Raw genomic sequence first — 16,412 nt, 5'->3', positions numbered from 1 at the left:
ATATTGATTGCTACTTTGTAAGAGAAAGAATCAGTCAAGGCATGGTGAGAACCAATCATGTTCCTACTAAAGAGCAATTAGCTGATCTTCTTACGAAGAGCCTGGGAAAGTTTCAACATGGTCAACTGCTTCATAAACTTGGAGTGCTAGACCTCTTCAAGCCATCAGCTTGAGGGGGAATGTTGAGCTAGAATGTCAAGCTGATGTGGCAGGTCAACCGGTCAACTAATTAGGAGCTAGTTAAGTTTGTTAAGAAGTTAATTAGGAGGTACTTAGAGTGACAGCTCAATACAACTGTCACTAGAAGAATGGAAATGTATAAATATAGTGTCCATGTGTTTTATCTATCAGAGAGACTCATTTTCAATAAAGTAGATATTTTCCTCCATAACTGCTCTCTCTCTCTGCCCTCCATCTCTCTTCATTTTATCTTAGCTCCTCTTACATTTGAGCTTGTTAGATTGTTATCAAAAATATCAACTTCCAGTAGCTTTATACTAACTTCCTACTATTAATAAAGGTCAGACAATCATGTCCAATTTTTTAATCTAAATTTTGATCCTCCATTTCAGCTTCAACAGTTACTGTGAGATCCAGCTAATTATATGCTAACATAATTCTTGGTGTTATTTCTTTCATGGAAAAATATTATTCTCACAAGTAGAGTATTTAGAAAGTCTGCATTTAATTTTTAACAGTTCTAAAAATGCCAGTGGAAAGATATACATTATCTCAAGTTTGCTAAAGCCTCAAATTGAATACAAAAACCTGAATCTTATTCCCAAAGGAAACACCAACGTTAACATCACTGAATATGAGAATTTGAACAAAGCCAAATGTCACACAACATTAGGCAATTCACAATGGAAGTTAGTTATTGGTAATACTAGAGATGAAATATTCCACCTCCTTGCGTGCAAGTCCTCCATGGCTAACAGAGTTCTTGATTTTATTACTCAACTCCACAGCCCTCTGCCTCATCTTGTCCCCTTCTGGCGTACCCATCAAAGTCTTGACAGATTTCTCAATAGCTGCCGCTGGTACTACTTCCTCTCTGCGAGTCCAATTCCACACGGAGATTCCAATCTTTAACACGTTCGTTACAAACACGGTGTTATAAGGTTGGTCAACATGAATTGGCCAAGATGCTATGGGAACTCCCATACTAATGCTTTCCATACAAGAGTTCCATCCACAATGACTCATAAACCCGCCTGTAGATGGATGCCCCAAGATTTCCAATTGGGGTGCCCAATTTCTCACCACCATTCCTCTCCCTTTTACTCTTTCTTCGAACCCTTTTGGCAATTCAATCTTCACATCTTTGCCCTCGGAATTATTCTCCATGTCCATCCTTTCATCGTCCGCTTCTCTTATTACCCATATAAACTTATGATTGCTCTGTTCTAAACCAAGCGCGAGCTCATTCACTTGCTCCTGTGATAATGTAGTGGTGGTTCCAAATGACACGAATAGTACCGACCTAACATCTTGCTTATCGAGAAATTCCAGGCATACATGTTGAGCACTTGTATCGCGAATATCAATTGAAGATTCGAGTAGCATGTGAAATGGACCAAGACACCACAATGGCTTATTATTATCTACATAAATAGAAAGTGAATCAAGATACTTGCCTTCCAATTCTCTGAAGGAGTTCATGATAACTCCAGAACTTAACTTCCATTCGCGTTCTTCTTTTATATACTCCTCCAAATTAGGGCCAAAAGTGCTCTCCACAGTTGGAAACTCATCGCCTAATTGCTGAATCAATTTGTCCTGATCTTCATCAACTATATCAACAACTTGCCGTAGAGTCGAATACCTAACGAAAGATGAAATAGAGTGGAAAAAATAACACTTTAAGTTGGGAATTGAACACAAATCCCCTATGTAAGTTATCATCAAACAATCATGAATGATGACCAATCTTTTAGTATTTTTCGAGAGTTCATGGCATCTTTCACAAATAGATTCCCCTAGTTTTTCCAACAACACCTCTTTATCACTCTCAGAAGCTGAGAGGTTAGAAAAATGTAAATTGTCATCACTGGCATTTCTTTGTGCACCTTGAAGGCGTTTTTTCAGATCTTGGTTTCGGGCAGTGAGGCTGAGGAAGTGTACTGGAATGTTATGGGAAGCGATGAAGCGAGAAAGAAGAAATAGTGGGTTTAGATGGCCGTGTTCAGGCCACGGAACCATGGCTACTATTACTTCATTGAGCTGAAGAATATTATTGTCTGATGAGTTCATAGCCATTGCAAAAAAAGGAATAGAACTAAAATGGAAAATGGAAAAAAAAAAAAAAAAAAAAAGACACAAGGGGCAGTCAGTTTCTCATATGTTCAAGTGATGACCGCTTATGTAAATTATCACTTTGAACCTACCGACAGCATTGTACAGCTTAAAGAAAATCTAGTGGTATATATGCTGTATGCAACTCGCAACTATATTAGATAAAGTGGCTCCTGAGCAAGGAAATAATAATAATGGTTAAATTGTGGAATATTTTTGGATATTCGTACCAGTAGTAGCATTATTCTTGTAGTTACTTGTGTTTTGATTCTTGTTACTATTTGTTATTTCTTGTGCTTCGGTTATCGCATTATTTGGTTATTTTTTTTTTTTAAAATGTTATGTAATGCTTTCTCTATTAGTATTTGTTATGGATATTTATTGCGCATGAAGTAGGGATAAGATGTGCGGATCCCTTGTCATCAAAAAAATATATCTAAAGTTAGATCTTGTTAAGGCCAAAACTTCAGACAAAAATGACAGAAGTTGGAACAAACGTGACTACTAATGTTAAAGTATGCAATTTACATTTCTTGTTCTGATTTGTTGCGCGAAATTCTATTATCTCAAAGTCCAGGTAACTGGGTCGTGGTTGTCAGTCTTATTTAATTGATAGGCTGGATTAGTAGCTGTCGTAGTTTCATTAGATAAATCGTTGCGTGAGTTTATTTTTTCACAATGAAGTTAGATATTGTCAATGTCATAACTTTAGAAAAAAATATCTGAAGTGGCCTTGGCAAGCCATTACCAGAAGCCTTGTCAAGGCCATAATTTCATTAACAAATATCCAAAGTTTGGTCTTGTCAAGTCAACAACTTTAGTAAAAAAAAAAGTCTGAAGTTGGCCTTGACAAATCATATCAAATTTCAGGTAAAAATGTCTCATGTTTAACTTGACCTTTATAAGGCGACACTTCTGATAAAAATATCTAAAGTCAGATGAGAATTTTCCACTTTAGTCACGTACAATTGAAGTTTTCTCCGAAGCGGGTAAACTTACAAAAATATTTTAACTTCGGGTATAAATTAAATGGCAGTTCCAAAAGCGGGTATTTATGTACTCCACCCTTGTTTGGCTCATCTTAACCAACTCATCTCAGTCCAAATAGTTTTTGGACAGAGTTGGACAATCATCCATTTTAACCTGCCAAATTCAGCTCAAACTGTTCATTTACCCCCCTTAGTTTAAGTTCCAAACTAGAAGTTGGTAATGAAGAAAATCTGGCAACTGAGCGAGCCACGAGATCAGATATTTCCCGCCACAAATAGTTTATACTTTGTAGTAACTAACTTTTCCTCTCATTTTCCTTTACTATTTCTAGGACATGAATTTACTCTGTAAATCATTTCTCTTCGATATTGAGTTCTTGTAAGAACAAGTCTGTTCAGTAATAACTCTTTCATTTGTTCCTTAGCATTCTCCATGACTTGCTAACTTCGAATAGCTTGCATCAAACTTCAGATTCTTTGCAATGCCTCAAAATACATCCAAGAACGTTGCTGTTATTGGGGCTGGTGCTGCGGGCCTAGTTACAGACCGAGAACTCCAACGTGAAGGTCGCAACGTAATTGTATTCGAGCAGGGGCGAAGCTAGGTTGAGCCAAGGGGGTTTTATCCGAAACCCCTTCAACGAAAAATTACACTGTATATATTAAGTTAGAATTATTTTTTTTATATAAATAGGAGATGTTGAATCCCTTGACTTCTTCGTGCGTTTACTTCTTTATATTTTTGAACCCCCTTAATAAAATTCTGACTCCGCCACTGTATTCGAGCGCGAAAATCAACTAGGAGGCACATGGATGTACACTCCAGCTACAGAGTCCGATCCAATTGGAGTCAACCCGAATCGAAGAATTGTTCATTCAAGTCTTTATTCATCACTTCGGACAAACCTTCCTAGGGAAGTAATGGGTGTTCGTGACTATCCTTTTGAGGCCACGAAAAAGCCCGATAGGACCCGAGACCCATCCGGTTTCAACTTTTTTCTTAGGACCCAGTTGCACCAATTGTTTTACAACCCGGTGGTAAATCAACTAACTTCCAAGTTTTATCGGAAATAAGTGATTTCATTTCATCATTTACAGTCTCTTTCCAAAAAATAAAATCATGTGAAAATAAAGCTTCTTGTAAAGTAAGAGAGTCATCTCCAACATTAAAAACATAAAAATCAAGACAAAATTTTTTTATACACTATCTCTTTTACTTCTTTTTAACTCAAAATCATCTTTTTCTTTATTTTTCAAAATAGAAGTAGAAGAATTAGGTAGTGACAAAATATTTTCGTTAGTCCTATCCCCCATTATTTTTAGAATCAAATGAAAATTTATTTTCATGAAAATTAGCATCACCTGATTCTATTACTTATATTATCTTCAAGACTAAAACATCTATAGGTTGTACTATTTGAAGCATAACCAAGAAAAGCACAAGTAATAACTTTTTTACTAAGTTAGAAATTTTGGGATCCATTAACCTTACATAGGCTAAACAACCTCAAACTCTTAAATATCCCAAATTTAGCTTGTGACCTTTCCACAATTCAAACAGTGTTAATTTTGTCTTTTTATGAGGCACACGATTCAATACATAACAAGAAGTCAAAATACCTTCGCTCCAAAAATTTAGAGGTGCACTTGACTCAATAAGCATGACATTTGTTAATGCAACCAAAGTTCTATTTTTTCTCTCCTCTACACCATTAGACGCAGGAAAATAAGGTGGACTAGTTTCATGAATTATTCTTAATGATCTAACAAAAGAATTAAACTCATTAGACTCATATTTACGACCTCTATCACTTCTAATTATTTTTATTTTTCTACCAAACTGATTTTCAACTTCATGGAGATAAATTTTAAAATTTTCGAAAGCATTACTTTAATTTTTCATCAAGAAAACATATGTATACTTACAAAAGTCATCAATAAAAGTGATAAAATATCTATGTCCTCCAAGTTCACAAATATTAGTGTGAATTAACTCTAACAATTCAGTTTTTCTTTCAACTTGAAAATGAGCCCTTTTTGTGATTTTGGCTTTACTACAAGCCTCACATTTTTCAAAATTCTTTTAATCATTGGGATTAATCCTAAACTAATCATGATTCCCACATAACGATAATTAATATGACACAAACGAGCATGCCAAAAATTAGTAGAAGAAAGCATGTAAACAGAATTTGAAACTTTATTCATCTCAACATTCAAGTTGAACAACCCATCACTAGCATACCCCTTTCCCACAAAAATACCCTTTTTCGCTATTACATATTGCTCAGACTCAATAATATGTTTGAAGCCTGCCTTATTAAGAAGAAAACTAGATGTTGACACCTGATTTTTGACCTCCTGTAATTTATTTTATTTACTCAGGGTCCTTGGATAATAAATAAGATAATTTTGCACGCTCACAAAAAATTTTGAATAATTTTAAACAGTTATTTAGGTTAATATTTTACTTCTACAAATTAATAGGGGAACCTTCAAGGATCTATTAATTATTCAGAAAATTATCGGCATCTTTAGAGCATTTTTATAATTTGCCAGCAATAGGACAATTTTAAACAATTGTTCATTTAATCCAGCAAAATCAAAGAAAATTAGATAGAAAGTAATTTATTTTATTTTTATATCCAAGGAATTTGAATAATTAAGAGAATATACAATTTTACCCCTCAAACTCTAAATTATTACTATGTGTGTATATTTGTGCCAATTTTGGCGAAGTTGTTTTAAAATTGTGATTTTAGTTTAATTATTGTTATTCTTGCATAAATGACCACCTCATAATTAGCCGATTCATGGTTCAATATAGCTGGGGTCAATTTTGCAAATGCTGAATTGTAAATGGCCTTAATTGAAATGTCCAAGCCATGGGCAAATTAATTAAGGAAATTAATGCAAAATAGCTTTAATTGGTTAAATTAATTATCAAAATAAGGCTATATTTGCAAATGGTTAATTGCAAGGATATTTCTGCAATTGATTACAAAGGTTGGTCATAACTGCAACCCTCATTCAATTAAGGGTCAATTTAAGGCTATTTCTGCAAAATGAGTTTCAAAACCGCTTGTTAATTTAATTACGTCTTTGTTTGACCTCGTTTAATTATTTCTTGTTACTACTACGTACTTTAAATAACGACCTATTATACTAAAATTCCTATTCTGCCCCACGGATATATATACATTTGATATACGCTTATAATATACAAAACATTTTTGAATTAAAAAAAAATAAGGGCCAGGTTCAGCCCATTTAGGGCTGACCCGACCTACGTCCGTTATAATACTCCCTCCTGAATAAACAAAGGAACGAAGGGACTTCATTTGCAAAGTTCCAAGAGGGGCTAGGGGTAAACCCTAGCTGCCTCTCTGTCTTCCCCTACCCCCTGCCACTGCTCCACCATTTTTGGTGATAAATGGCGTGTATGAGGAGTGGTTGTGACAGTGAAAAGGACGGAGCATTTATTGCTTCGTCCTTTTCACGATTTTTATCACAAATTCGCATCCAAACGAACCCTTAAAGGTACAATCCTTGTTTTCTTTTATTATTATTCATTTTTATAGCTTTTAGGAGTAGTTGCAGTCGTTGATTGTTGCTATCTTTGAATCTTAGCCCTTTATTGATAGATCTGAGTGTAAACTGGTTAAAACTATGTTGTACCTAGAATTCTATAAATAGAACCCCATATTCAGTTTTTTTAAAAAGGGGACAAGCGGAAACAAGCTTAAAAGGGTGAAAATCCGAAAATGAGAGCTTTACACTTGAAAATATTCAAGTTTAAGAGCTCTTTGAGTATAAATTTTTAGTATTTTTGAGGTTTTTAAATCTCCTCTGAGTCAAAAGTTTGTTTTTGATTTTTTTACGCTGCTTTGGTGTTGGTGGCTCAGTTTTGGAAGAGGGAAGAAGCTCCTCAAGTCCATTCTTGATTCGCCTGTGCCTACAAAAGTTAATTCTTATTTTGGTTATTGTTTTTTCCCTTCTGTTAATATTTTGTTTATTCTATGTTTTTAGTTAGTATTAGTGTTAGTGTGTATTTTAGCTTTAGTTTTGGTTGCTATGATATTAATTGTTGATTGATTGATGTTTGGGATTGTTAGATTAGTGTAAATGGTATCGGTTAATGTTATTGTCTTTTGGTTTTGAAATTGAAGGTTGTGAAGAAGGATATTAGATCCTCTTTAGAATATTCAAAATGTTGGATTAATATCAAATGGATTAGCTGGTTATATTGATTGTTTATGAGTAAAGTAAGTTGATAGGATTAATCATGTTATAAGGTAGTTCCAGTTTGGCTCTTGATGGTTCAAGTCATTTTGTTCACAATGTCCTATTTTGTGCTATCTTGTGTCTTAATTCTGGAGTTTAAATGAGGCATGCTAGGCTAAAATTGTTGTGTGAATCTAAATGCTAAATGATTTAGTCTTGCTTTGACATATCCTCTTTGTGTTTTTTTTTTTTTTTATGTACAGTGTGCATTCTACTTATTTTGGTAATAGAGGGATCAGTTGGCTTGAAACAACTGTAAAAATGTAAAGGATGGTTTGCCTCTAATTGGTTCTAGCTCTTAAAGATTGTATGAGGCTTCTCCTCTAAAATTCTGATCACCTTGCCTCCTATGCTAGTCTATTATTGAGGGGTTATGGCCTGTTTGGATGACTTGCTCTCATTACGTATGCCATATTGTTTGTTTATCCTCTTGTAAGGTCCTTGGTCTATATTATAAGGTGTACTAAGGCTGTCATGGTGCATTTCTATGAGTACACAACCCTGTGTCACTTAGTGATCTCCCAAGCTGCTACTTCTTCTGCATCCTTATATGTTTAGACAACTTGCCTAGTCTTCATGCTTTGAAAATGTTTGGTGGTTTGACTTGGAATCTGGACCATACTCTATGTTGCTTCTTATATTCATTTGCTTAAACATGCTATCTTGATTTTCCAACCTGCATGCTTAAATAAGCTTGATACCTTAGTTTTTCTGTCCTAACCTAACATGGCTCCAACTCAAGTAAAGTGGATGTTGGTTTTGTGCCATTTAGTTGGTCCTTTGCCTTGATTTTTTTGCCCTCCTATGCCTAAGTATCACCTAAATCCAGTTCTGTGTCCCATGAAAGGGTTCTTATTATGCCTCCTCTGTGTTCATGCATAAAGTCATGTTTGCTTTAGAAATCAGGAAACATTGTACCTTAGTTTGTTTACTTTGCAGCCCTGAAACCTGAATCTCCAGGGTCCTGTTCTGCTCCTGTTTGCTTCATCACTATCTAAATCATCACCTGCTCATGTTAAACTGATCACTTTATGCTTGCTTTCACTAAAATGTTATACTGTTACACTTTCTTCTACTTGCTTTTGCCATTAAAGGAAGATCTGTGTGATTGTCATATGTGCTGTGTGTCCTCTTCTTATCATGTTTTTCCTTCTCTGTGAGTTTCAAGTGATGTAAGGGTGATTTACCTATGTTGTATACGTATAATGTTTACTTAAGTGTCCAACATCAAGAATATTTCCATCAACCATTGTTGAGGCCTTGCATCAGGGCATTTGTCTTACCTTGCCTTACCTACCATGCTAGTTGTTGACTTGAACCATGTTGATCATCTATGCCTTCTATGCTCCCCCCCCCCCCCCCCCCCCCACTGGAGTGATTCATGACCTTTATATACTGCTTGCATACTTGACTACTGCTCTCATTTAGTTCTCATATAGCTGATCACTGTCTCATGATGGCATATTGTGTGGATTTCGGTTCAAGAGTCATGACATAGTTTTGGTATTTGTTGTTTGCCTTCCTTGTTTGTTTAAATCACTTTTACTGCACCTATCACATGCCTGTCCTTGCCCCTTTTCTTAAGCCTGTGTAGTCTGCCTAAACAGAAATAGAGTTAGCATGAGATGTTGTCTTCCTTTCTTTGGTAACAAATCCTGTATGCTGCCCCCCCCCCCCCCCCCTCCCCTTCTTTCTTTGAACCATGGCTTGTCTCTTAAAATGTGCTCTCTGAACTCATGTGAATAGAATTGAATGCTTTTGCTAGTATCTTCTCACTGAACTTGATCACACATACACACACAGCCTATTGAGTCATTGGATTATTACCTTGACTTTGCCTTTGCCTATCTTTTTGAAATGATGCCTCCTAAGGTTAAAACTTGATTTGAATGATTTATTTTTCTCACTGTAAGATTGAAGTGTGAATTCTCTAAAACCTGTAAAATCACTCCTGCTCCTTTGATAATCTTTCCATGCCAACTGAATTACTGCAGATTACTTAGTCTGATAGTTCTTGCCCTGTCCCTATCTGTATGCCATGTCTCAATTCTTAGCCTGAGTGACTGTGTTCTTTCCCTTTTTTTTTTTTTAAGATTAATGTTGCTTGTGTTGCTTCCCCAATTTGTAACTGGCCTGTATTTCATCTTGTGATCCATGCTTAGCTTATAGCCTTTTATGCATCATAGTTCACATTGCCTCAACTTTCTATCACATTCAAATTACCACCTAGGTTGTGCTTCATACTGAAAGTGATTGTTTCCATTCTGCTACTACTTGTTTGAACTGCCCAACTCATTTACTTACCTCCTATGTGTTAATATGAACATGCCATTCCCTGATTGATAATGGAACTTCCTGATTGTTGTGTGCTGCACAATTTATCATTCTCAATTGTAGAATATTGTGACTTGCAATGAGTGCTGATGATAAAATGCATTGCCAGTGCCATATACTCTCTTAGTTTCTTTATTAGCTTCATTAATCCAAGACAAGGTGTGGTAGTTCGGGGTTTTCCTACTCCTCCCGGTGTTAGCCATGTCTGGGGTTCATAGAAGCCCCTTGGAACTTGTGTGACATCGGGGACATAGGGTTAGGACCTAGTCCTCATATCATTCTGAATCTCGAATTAAAATGAACACTATTTTAGAAGCAAAAGGGGTAAGTATAGGTCACATATAATTGTTAAATATGTGTATGTTTATGAATATGTTTTTGATAAGTTCAGTGTTTATAAACTAACCGGTTCCCTTTTTTTTTCTCCCCCCTTTACTCTCATGACCAATCGGGTCCAGTCAAGCCCACCTATTGGGCCTTAGGCCCAATAGGAAATTCATTCAAAATCAAGTCTGCGAAGATAAAGAAAGTAGCTAGGCCCGCGGAAGGCCCAGCCATGGGTGAAAATGGCTAACTGGGGGGCTTGGTACGCCCCTAGTCTAACTTTGGCTCCATTTACATTGTTATATTTGCTTTTCATTTCAATTTTGATGTATTGGTAACTTGTATCAAACTCATATTATAGTAGAAATATTTTATGGTTGGAATTAGCCATCTTAGGACAACAGTTCATATGCCGTTTAGATGACTTTAGATCCCCAAGCGATTTTTTTTTTTAAACCCACAGGCAAACATAACGTTTTCAAAACTAAGTATAAAAAGGGATTCCTAAAACTATTTCAAGTGTAAATTGATACGGTTTTTCTAACTCAAAAGTTAGCAACATTTTTGACAAAACAAAGGTGTTTCCAAAACTGGTTGTCAAACTCAAATGACTCTTATTACAAACTATTTTTTTTTTTTTACAAAATTCACTCGGTTTAGTCATATAAAAGGAAGCTCAACGCAAACGGTTTGGGCGTAAACAGTTTACCTCAATTGCTAGAAAATTATGGGAAAATTGGATCAGTTCTATACTTGACTCTTAAAAAACAGACCAGATTTTTAACAAAAATATAACTCCTTTCCTGAAAATTAAAGATAGCGAAAGATCTTCAAAATCTTGTACAATTTTGGCCGAGAACAGGCCCAAAAAGACGAGCATTTACAGATGGGGTATACTTCTTTTAACATATAAAATGCTCTTTATAAACATCTTAAGAACCTACGGGTAATATAAAGTTCCGGATAATACTAAAACGTACAATACGAGTCAACCCGAGCTCCGGTGTATGAGTATAATATAAATAACTCATAAATAGCATTTTCTTTACATTTTTTTCAAACTTATACTTATTCTCATATATAAAAAGGAAACTACTTATTCTCGGATGATATAAATCCGAAACTACGATACCTCTATAAATAAAGGGGATACATTCTTTCAAAATATATGATATGCATGACAGTTCTTTTTACGTGAAAATAAACACAAAATAAGTAGTTTAAGCAAATACTCATAGACTGGAATTCGAAGGTCAACCGTATAGTACGGATCCTTAATACTGGGGTGCCTAACACCTTTCCCAGGGGATCATCAGAACCCTTATCTAGAACTCTAGATTACGAAGTTTTTTCACGGTATTTGAATAAACTCTTCAAAACTGATTTTCCTAATTTCCTAAAAATTAGGTGGCGACTCTTTTTCGAAACAAAGTCCGAAAGAGCAACAACGATTTCGTAGTAGCCTTTTATGCCTTAACACCGCGTAAAAAGAGAACCGTAACACTAGACATCAAATTTTTTCTCATGGAAAGAGTACAAAAGTACATTTTTTAAAGTTAATACCCTTCCAGAAGTGAAGCTCAACTCGACATCTCCCTTTCCAAGCACTTGAGTGGTGTAAGAAGCACCAAGCATGATGGTTTTGGGCTCCTCAAAAGGAGTATACACTTTGAACCAATCTTTGTCATAGCAGACATGATGGTTTGCACCAGAATCAGCCCACCAACCATCAACATTTTCAACCATATCTATGTCTGTTATCACCGCCACAAGTGGCTCTTCGGTAACGTTCGCCTGAGGTTAGGACCACGTTTCCGAAACTTTCAAAATCAAGCAATATGTCCACTCTTGCCACAGACAAAGCATGATCCTCCATTTTGTACTTGTTGATTTTGTGCTTGGTTATTACTTATTACCACCATTATTTTTCTTGGGAGGTCTACTATTATTTTTCTTGAACATTTTCTTCTTAGGCTTCAAAGAATTATTTTTGTGAGCATTAGGAGCAGCATTATTTGAAGTAATTAAATTTACCTTATTTGTGACGGGTTGTAAGGTGCTCTCTTCCGTTTGCAAAAGTGCATCTTGCTCCTTGCCTCTTCTTCCATGCGGATTTGCATAATCAACGTCTCAAGTGAAGTTTTTGTTTGTGGCACATAGTTTTTTGAAATTCCTTCCATGAAAGTGGAAGTTTATCTATTATGCCACAAACAATAAGGTTATCTCCAATTTTGATCTCCTCGGACCTGAGCTTCCAAATGATCATTATAAAGTCTTGAGCTTGGTCTACCACTGATTTGTTGTCCACCATTTGGAAACAAAAAAAATCTACTAGCAGCATATTTTTTCGCTCCAACCTCCTCGGTATCATATTTACTCTGCAATGCTTTTCAAATTTTCGTTGCAGTAGAGTAATTTCTATCATAATAATCATAAAAATTATCTGATAGACAATTAAGAATATAATACCGACACTTATATGAATCTTCATCGTACTTTTCAACTTTTTCTTGAAGAGAAATAAGTTATTCATCATGCATGGAAGAGTTGTTTACTTTATTTGAATTCTCAGTTAACACATAAGAAATATTGAAAAGACTTAAGTAGAAAAGTACTTTACCCTTTCATCTCTTGAAATGAGTACCATTGAACCGAAATGGCTTGTTAAGATCTCCCACTTTGACATTCGCGGATTTTTCGATTGTGGCCATTGAATCTCCTTAATTGTTGGTGAAAATACAATTACAACTGAAAAATAATAAGAAAATAAAGTATCTTTAGGCTGCGGCACAGTTATCTAGCTCTCTTTAAGGAGATTCAAGCCCACTGCAAGAAATCTTTACCAGTCCAGCAGTAATCTTCCTGACTTGTCCCCTCCAGGATACAACAGCCCGACCACATCGTATAACTCAACAAACTCTTGAGTCTAAAGCTCCACCAAAAAAACACCTTCCTTCAACTAAATAAAGCTCTCTTTTTTATAACTCAGTTTTCATGCACTCTATATTTTTCTCTACCCACCAAAAGCTACGGAAGACTTCTGTTTATAGTTTAGAAATTCATCCTTGGAGTGAATTGGAAGAGAAATGGGATAATAATGTGAGTAAATAATGAGAGAATTATTTCTTAGGGGTTACATGAGTTACAAGAAGAATGTGGATAAGTTAATGTGATAATGGAGAAATGATTTACAAAGAAACTTATGGCCTCATTATGCCACCAGAACGTGAGAGTTCAAAGAGACCATTCACTGCCTCTTAATGGCCACAAATAAAAAGGATTAAAATGTGAATGCAGCAACACAAAACGTGTGTCAATGGCATAATGCACTTTAATACAATATCATTTAATATTAAAATGTTCTAAAGGTCCATCAGTTTGGATGTGTTTCCTTTTACTTTTTTCTTAATAACAGCTAGCGCGCATCTCAACTATTTCACCCTGCACTTCATCCTCTCATCATGTCTCGAGTAACTCTGCCCACCAAGGTTTAGGTTGATGGGAAGAAATCGCCTAACTTTTTATTTCTGCTAAGATTTTGAACTATGGTAATTTTGCCAACTTCATCAACAACCTACAAGTCTTTAACTGCCGGTGAACAATCAAAGTTGGATCTTTTTGAGCATCAGCATTGCGTGTATACTTTTCGACTGCACATTGTAATATATCCTTACTCAGGTTTGTCTATTTCAAAATGCAGTAGTAAGAGTTTCTAACCAAAGGCCTCTGCCTTTTTAGGAATCGAAGTATGGCCAGGAAAGCATATCCACAGCCACAATTACCGCGCTCCTGAGCCTTTTCGAGATCAAGTATGTGTCATGTGCATTTTTCCCTTTATTGGTATTGCATTCAGAGGATATAATGAATGGTTTGCCGGTCATTGTTGTCATAGGGGGTGCCACAAGTGCTACTGATATCTCCAGAGAAATTGCTGCAGTTGCTAAAGCGGTCCATATTTCTTCTAGATCTGCTCTAAGTGGGACTCCCACAAAGCTGCATGGATATGAAAATCTTTGGCTCCACTCTATGGTAAAGTTGTTAATAACTTGAGTAATGTTTTGGGGATTGTCGATTCTTTATGCTGAATCTTCGCGTTATTGGAAATAACTTATACTGGCTATATAATGCAGATTGATGCTGTTGGTATAGATGGTAGAGTCAATTTTCAAGACGGGTCCAAAGTCTATGCTGATATCATCCTACATTGCACAGGGTCAGTCTGATTAGCCATTATTTGCCTTTTGCCAATCATAAACAAAATGAAAGAAACTAAGGTGACATCAGGTAGCTTTTTTGTTTCTCTTTTTAGAAAAAATGGAAGTAGGTGGCACATGTTTATTTTTCATAGGTTCATGTAATTGTTGTGGTGAACAAATAACCAAAAAGGAATGGATGGTACAGGTAGATTATGGGTGGTGGTGGAACCAGTTAATAAAGTTGTTGATATGCCTCTACAGCAGATCAGGATCAGAATAGAGTCCATAAATACTGGCTGGTTATTGATAATTTGGTAAAAAAGGGTAAAAGTTAATCTATCCATTCCAGATATTAAAGAGAGTTATGTTATACTAAAACAAATATTCTTTATGTGAGTTTCGTTGTATATCCGTAAAGATTCATCAGGAAAGTGGTAGATTACTTTCATGTAATAATTATCGGAGAGTAAATTGGAAGGAACAATAGAAAATGATCTGAAATTGAATGGGAGGATGAAGTATCAGTAATGATGCTATTCAATTTCTCCCAGGTACAAATATCATTTCCCTTTCCTTGAAACTAATGGGATAGTGACTGCGGATGACAATCGTGTTGGGCCACTTTACAAGCACATTTTTCCACCAGCCTTTGCTCCGAGTCTTTCATTTCTTGGGCTGCCATGGAAGGTAAATAACAGGGTCCTGGGATTAGGTTTGTCAATTTACAGTTTAGATGCATGGTGGACATGGTGTAAAGTGTTTGCTTTGGTGTGCACCAGCTTCTTCCGTTTCCCCGTTTTGAATTACAAAGCAAGTGGACTGCTGGTGTTTTATCTGGTTGAATTTCTTTCCCGTCGAAGGAAGATATGATTGCTGATACCGAAGCATTATACTCATCCTTGGATGCCTCTCGCATTCCAAAACGATACACTCACAATTTGGATTTTCAGGTATAAAACCTGACAAAACTTGTTCAATGATTGAAACTTCCGTTCTCTTTTCAACTGATCCTTTCTTTTTTCCTTCTTGAGTTGGAGTAGATTATGCAACCTAGTTATAAAAGAAATAAGAAGTGTTTCGGAAAAATTAACGAAAGAATAGTAAGTTCCTAACATTATGAGCAAACTTGACTGGTTGATACCAATGTGTTGGGAATGTATACATCTTTATGTGGCTAAACTAGTTTTTGCAGAGTAACACTGCATGGCTATGCCAATTCAAGGTAAGGAAGCAGCTCTAGTACTCATTCTTCAAGTGTCATTTATTAACCATAAAGTGGATGTGGAAGAATCTTCTTTGTGCCCCTTCAAAAAATTTCCGATGAGATAAAAGGATGAACTTTAGAAGCACACAACAGCAGAACTGCAATTAATCATATGAATGAAGCTTCTCTGTGCACCCAAAAGACATATGCCATTTCTTTTCACCAGTCTCAACCTTAAAAGATACTAAAATTTTATGATTTCTTAAGTTCTTGACTTATTGATCTCATCTTTACAGTTAGATTATGAAGACTGGTTAGCTGCTGAGTGTGGATCTCTGCCTCCTGAAGAATGGAGAAAGCAAATGTATTTTAGCACTGGGGAGAAGAGAAAGACTGAGCCTGAGAGATATCGTGACCAGTGGGATGACGATGACTTGATCATTCAAGCTCATGAAGACTTCGTTACAATATATTCCTGAACTACTAGCTCAAGTACAAAAGCTATCGAGATGATATTTATGGTAAATGTGGCATGTATTATTCCTGATTTGGTTATTTCTGTCGTTACAGGAAGTATGTAGTTGAATAACTTTTTTAGAATTATAATAATAACTACTTCCGGAAATTATTCCTTTGTCAATTCCAATTGCAACTCGTCATTTTCATACCTCTCATTTTCTTAAATCCCCTCTTCCATTGCTTTCTTATTTCCTATCAAGTGCATTATTTAAATAACAAAACTCACTAAGAAGTGGACATTCATTTTCTTACGAAAACCCTTTTACT

At 35.8% G+C, this 16,412-nt stretch overlaps 1 protein-coding gene, 1 long non-coding RNA gene and 1 pseudogene across 2 annotated transcripts; 2 read left to right on the top strand and 1 right to left on the bottom strand.

The window, feature by feature from the left end:
• Nucleotides 1-754: 754 nt before the first annotated feature.
• LOC132640422 (zeatin O-glucosyltransferase-like) lies at nt 755-2,501 on the bottom strand. The gene has a single exon (XM_060357016.1). It carries the CDS (start codon nt 2,257-2,259, stop codon nt 871-873), a length of 1,389 nt encoding a protein of 462 aa, XP_060212999.1. The 5' UTR covers nt 2,260-2,501; the 3' UTR covers nt 755-870.
• A 1,265-nt stretch (nt 2,502-3,766) lies between these two features.
• On the top strand, nt 3,767-16,243 carry LOC132615137 (flavin-containing monooxygenase FMO GS-OX-like 4; annotated as a pseudogene).
• LOC132640433 (uncharacterized) lies at nt 6,629-10,609 on the top strand. Its single transcript, XR_009582236.1, has 2 exons — nt 6,629-6,824; nt 10,361-10,609. It is a non-coding gene; the product is annotated as an uncharacterized LOC132640433 (long non-coding RNA).
• Nucleotides 16,244-16,412: the final 169 nt, after the last annotated feature.

This window comes from Lycium barbarum, chromosome 1, assembly GCF_019175385.1.
Source record: "Lycium barbarum isolate Lr01 chromosome 1, ASM1917538v2, whole genome shotgun sequence".
Classification (NCBI taxonomy): Eukaryota; Viridiplantae; Streptophyta; class Magnoliopsida; order Solanales; family Solanaceae; genus Lycium; species Lycium barbarum.
Note: the sequence above shows the minus strand (reverse complement) of the source record. Positions and strands in the feature narration are given on the sequence as shown.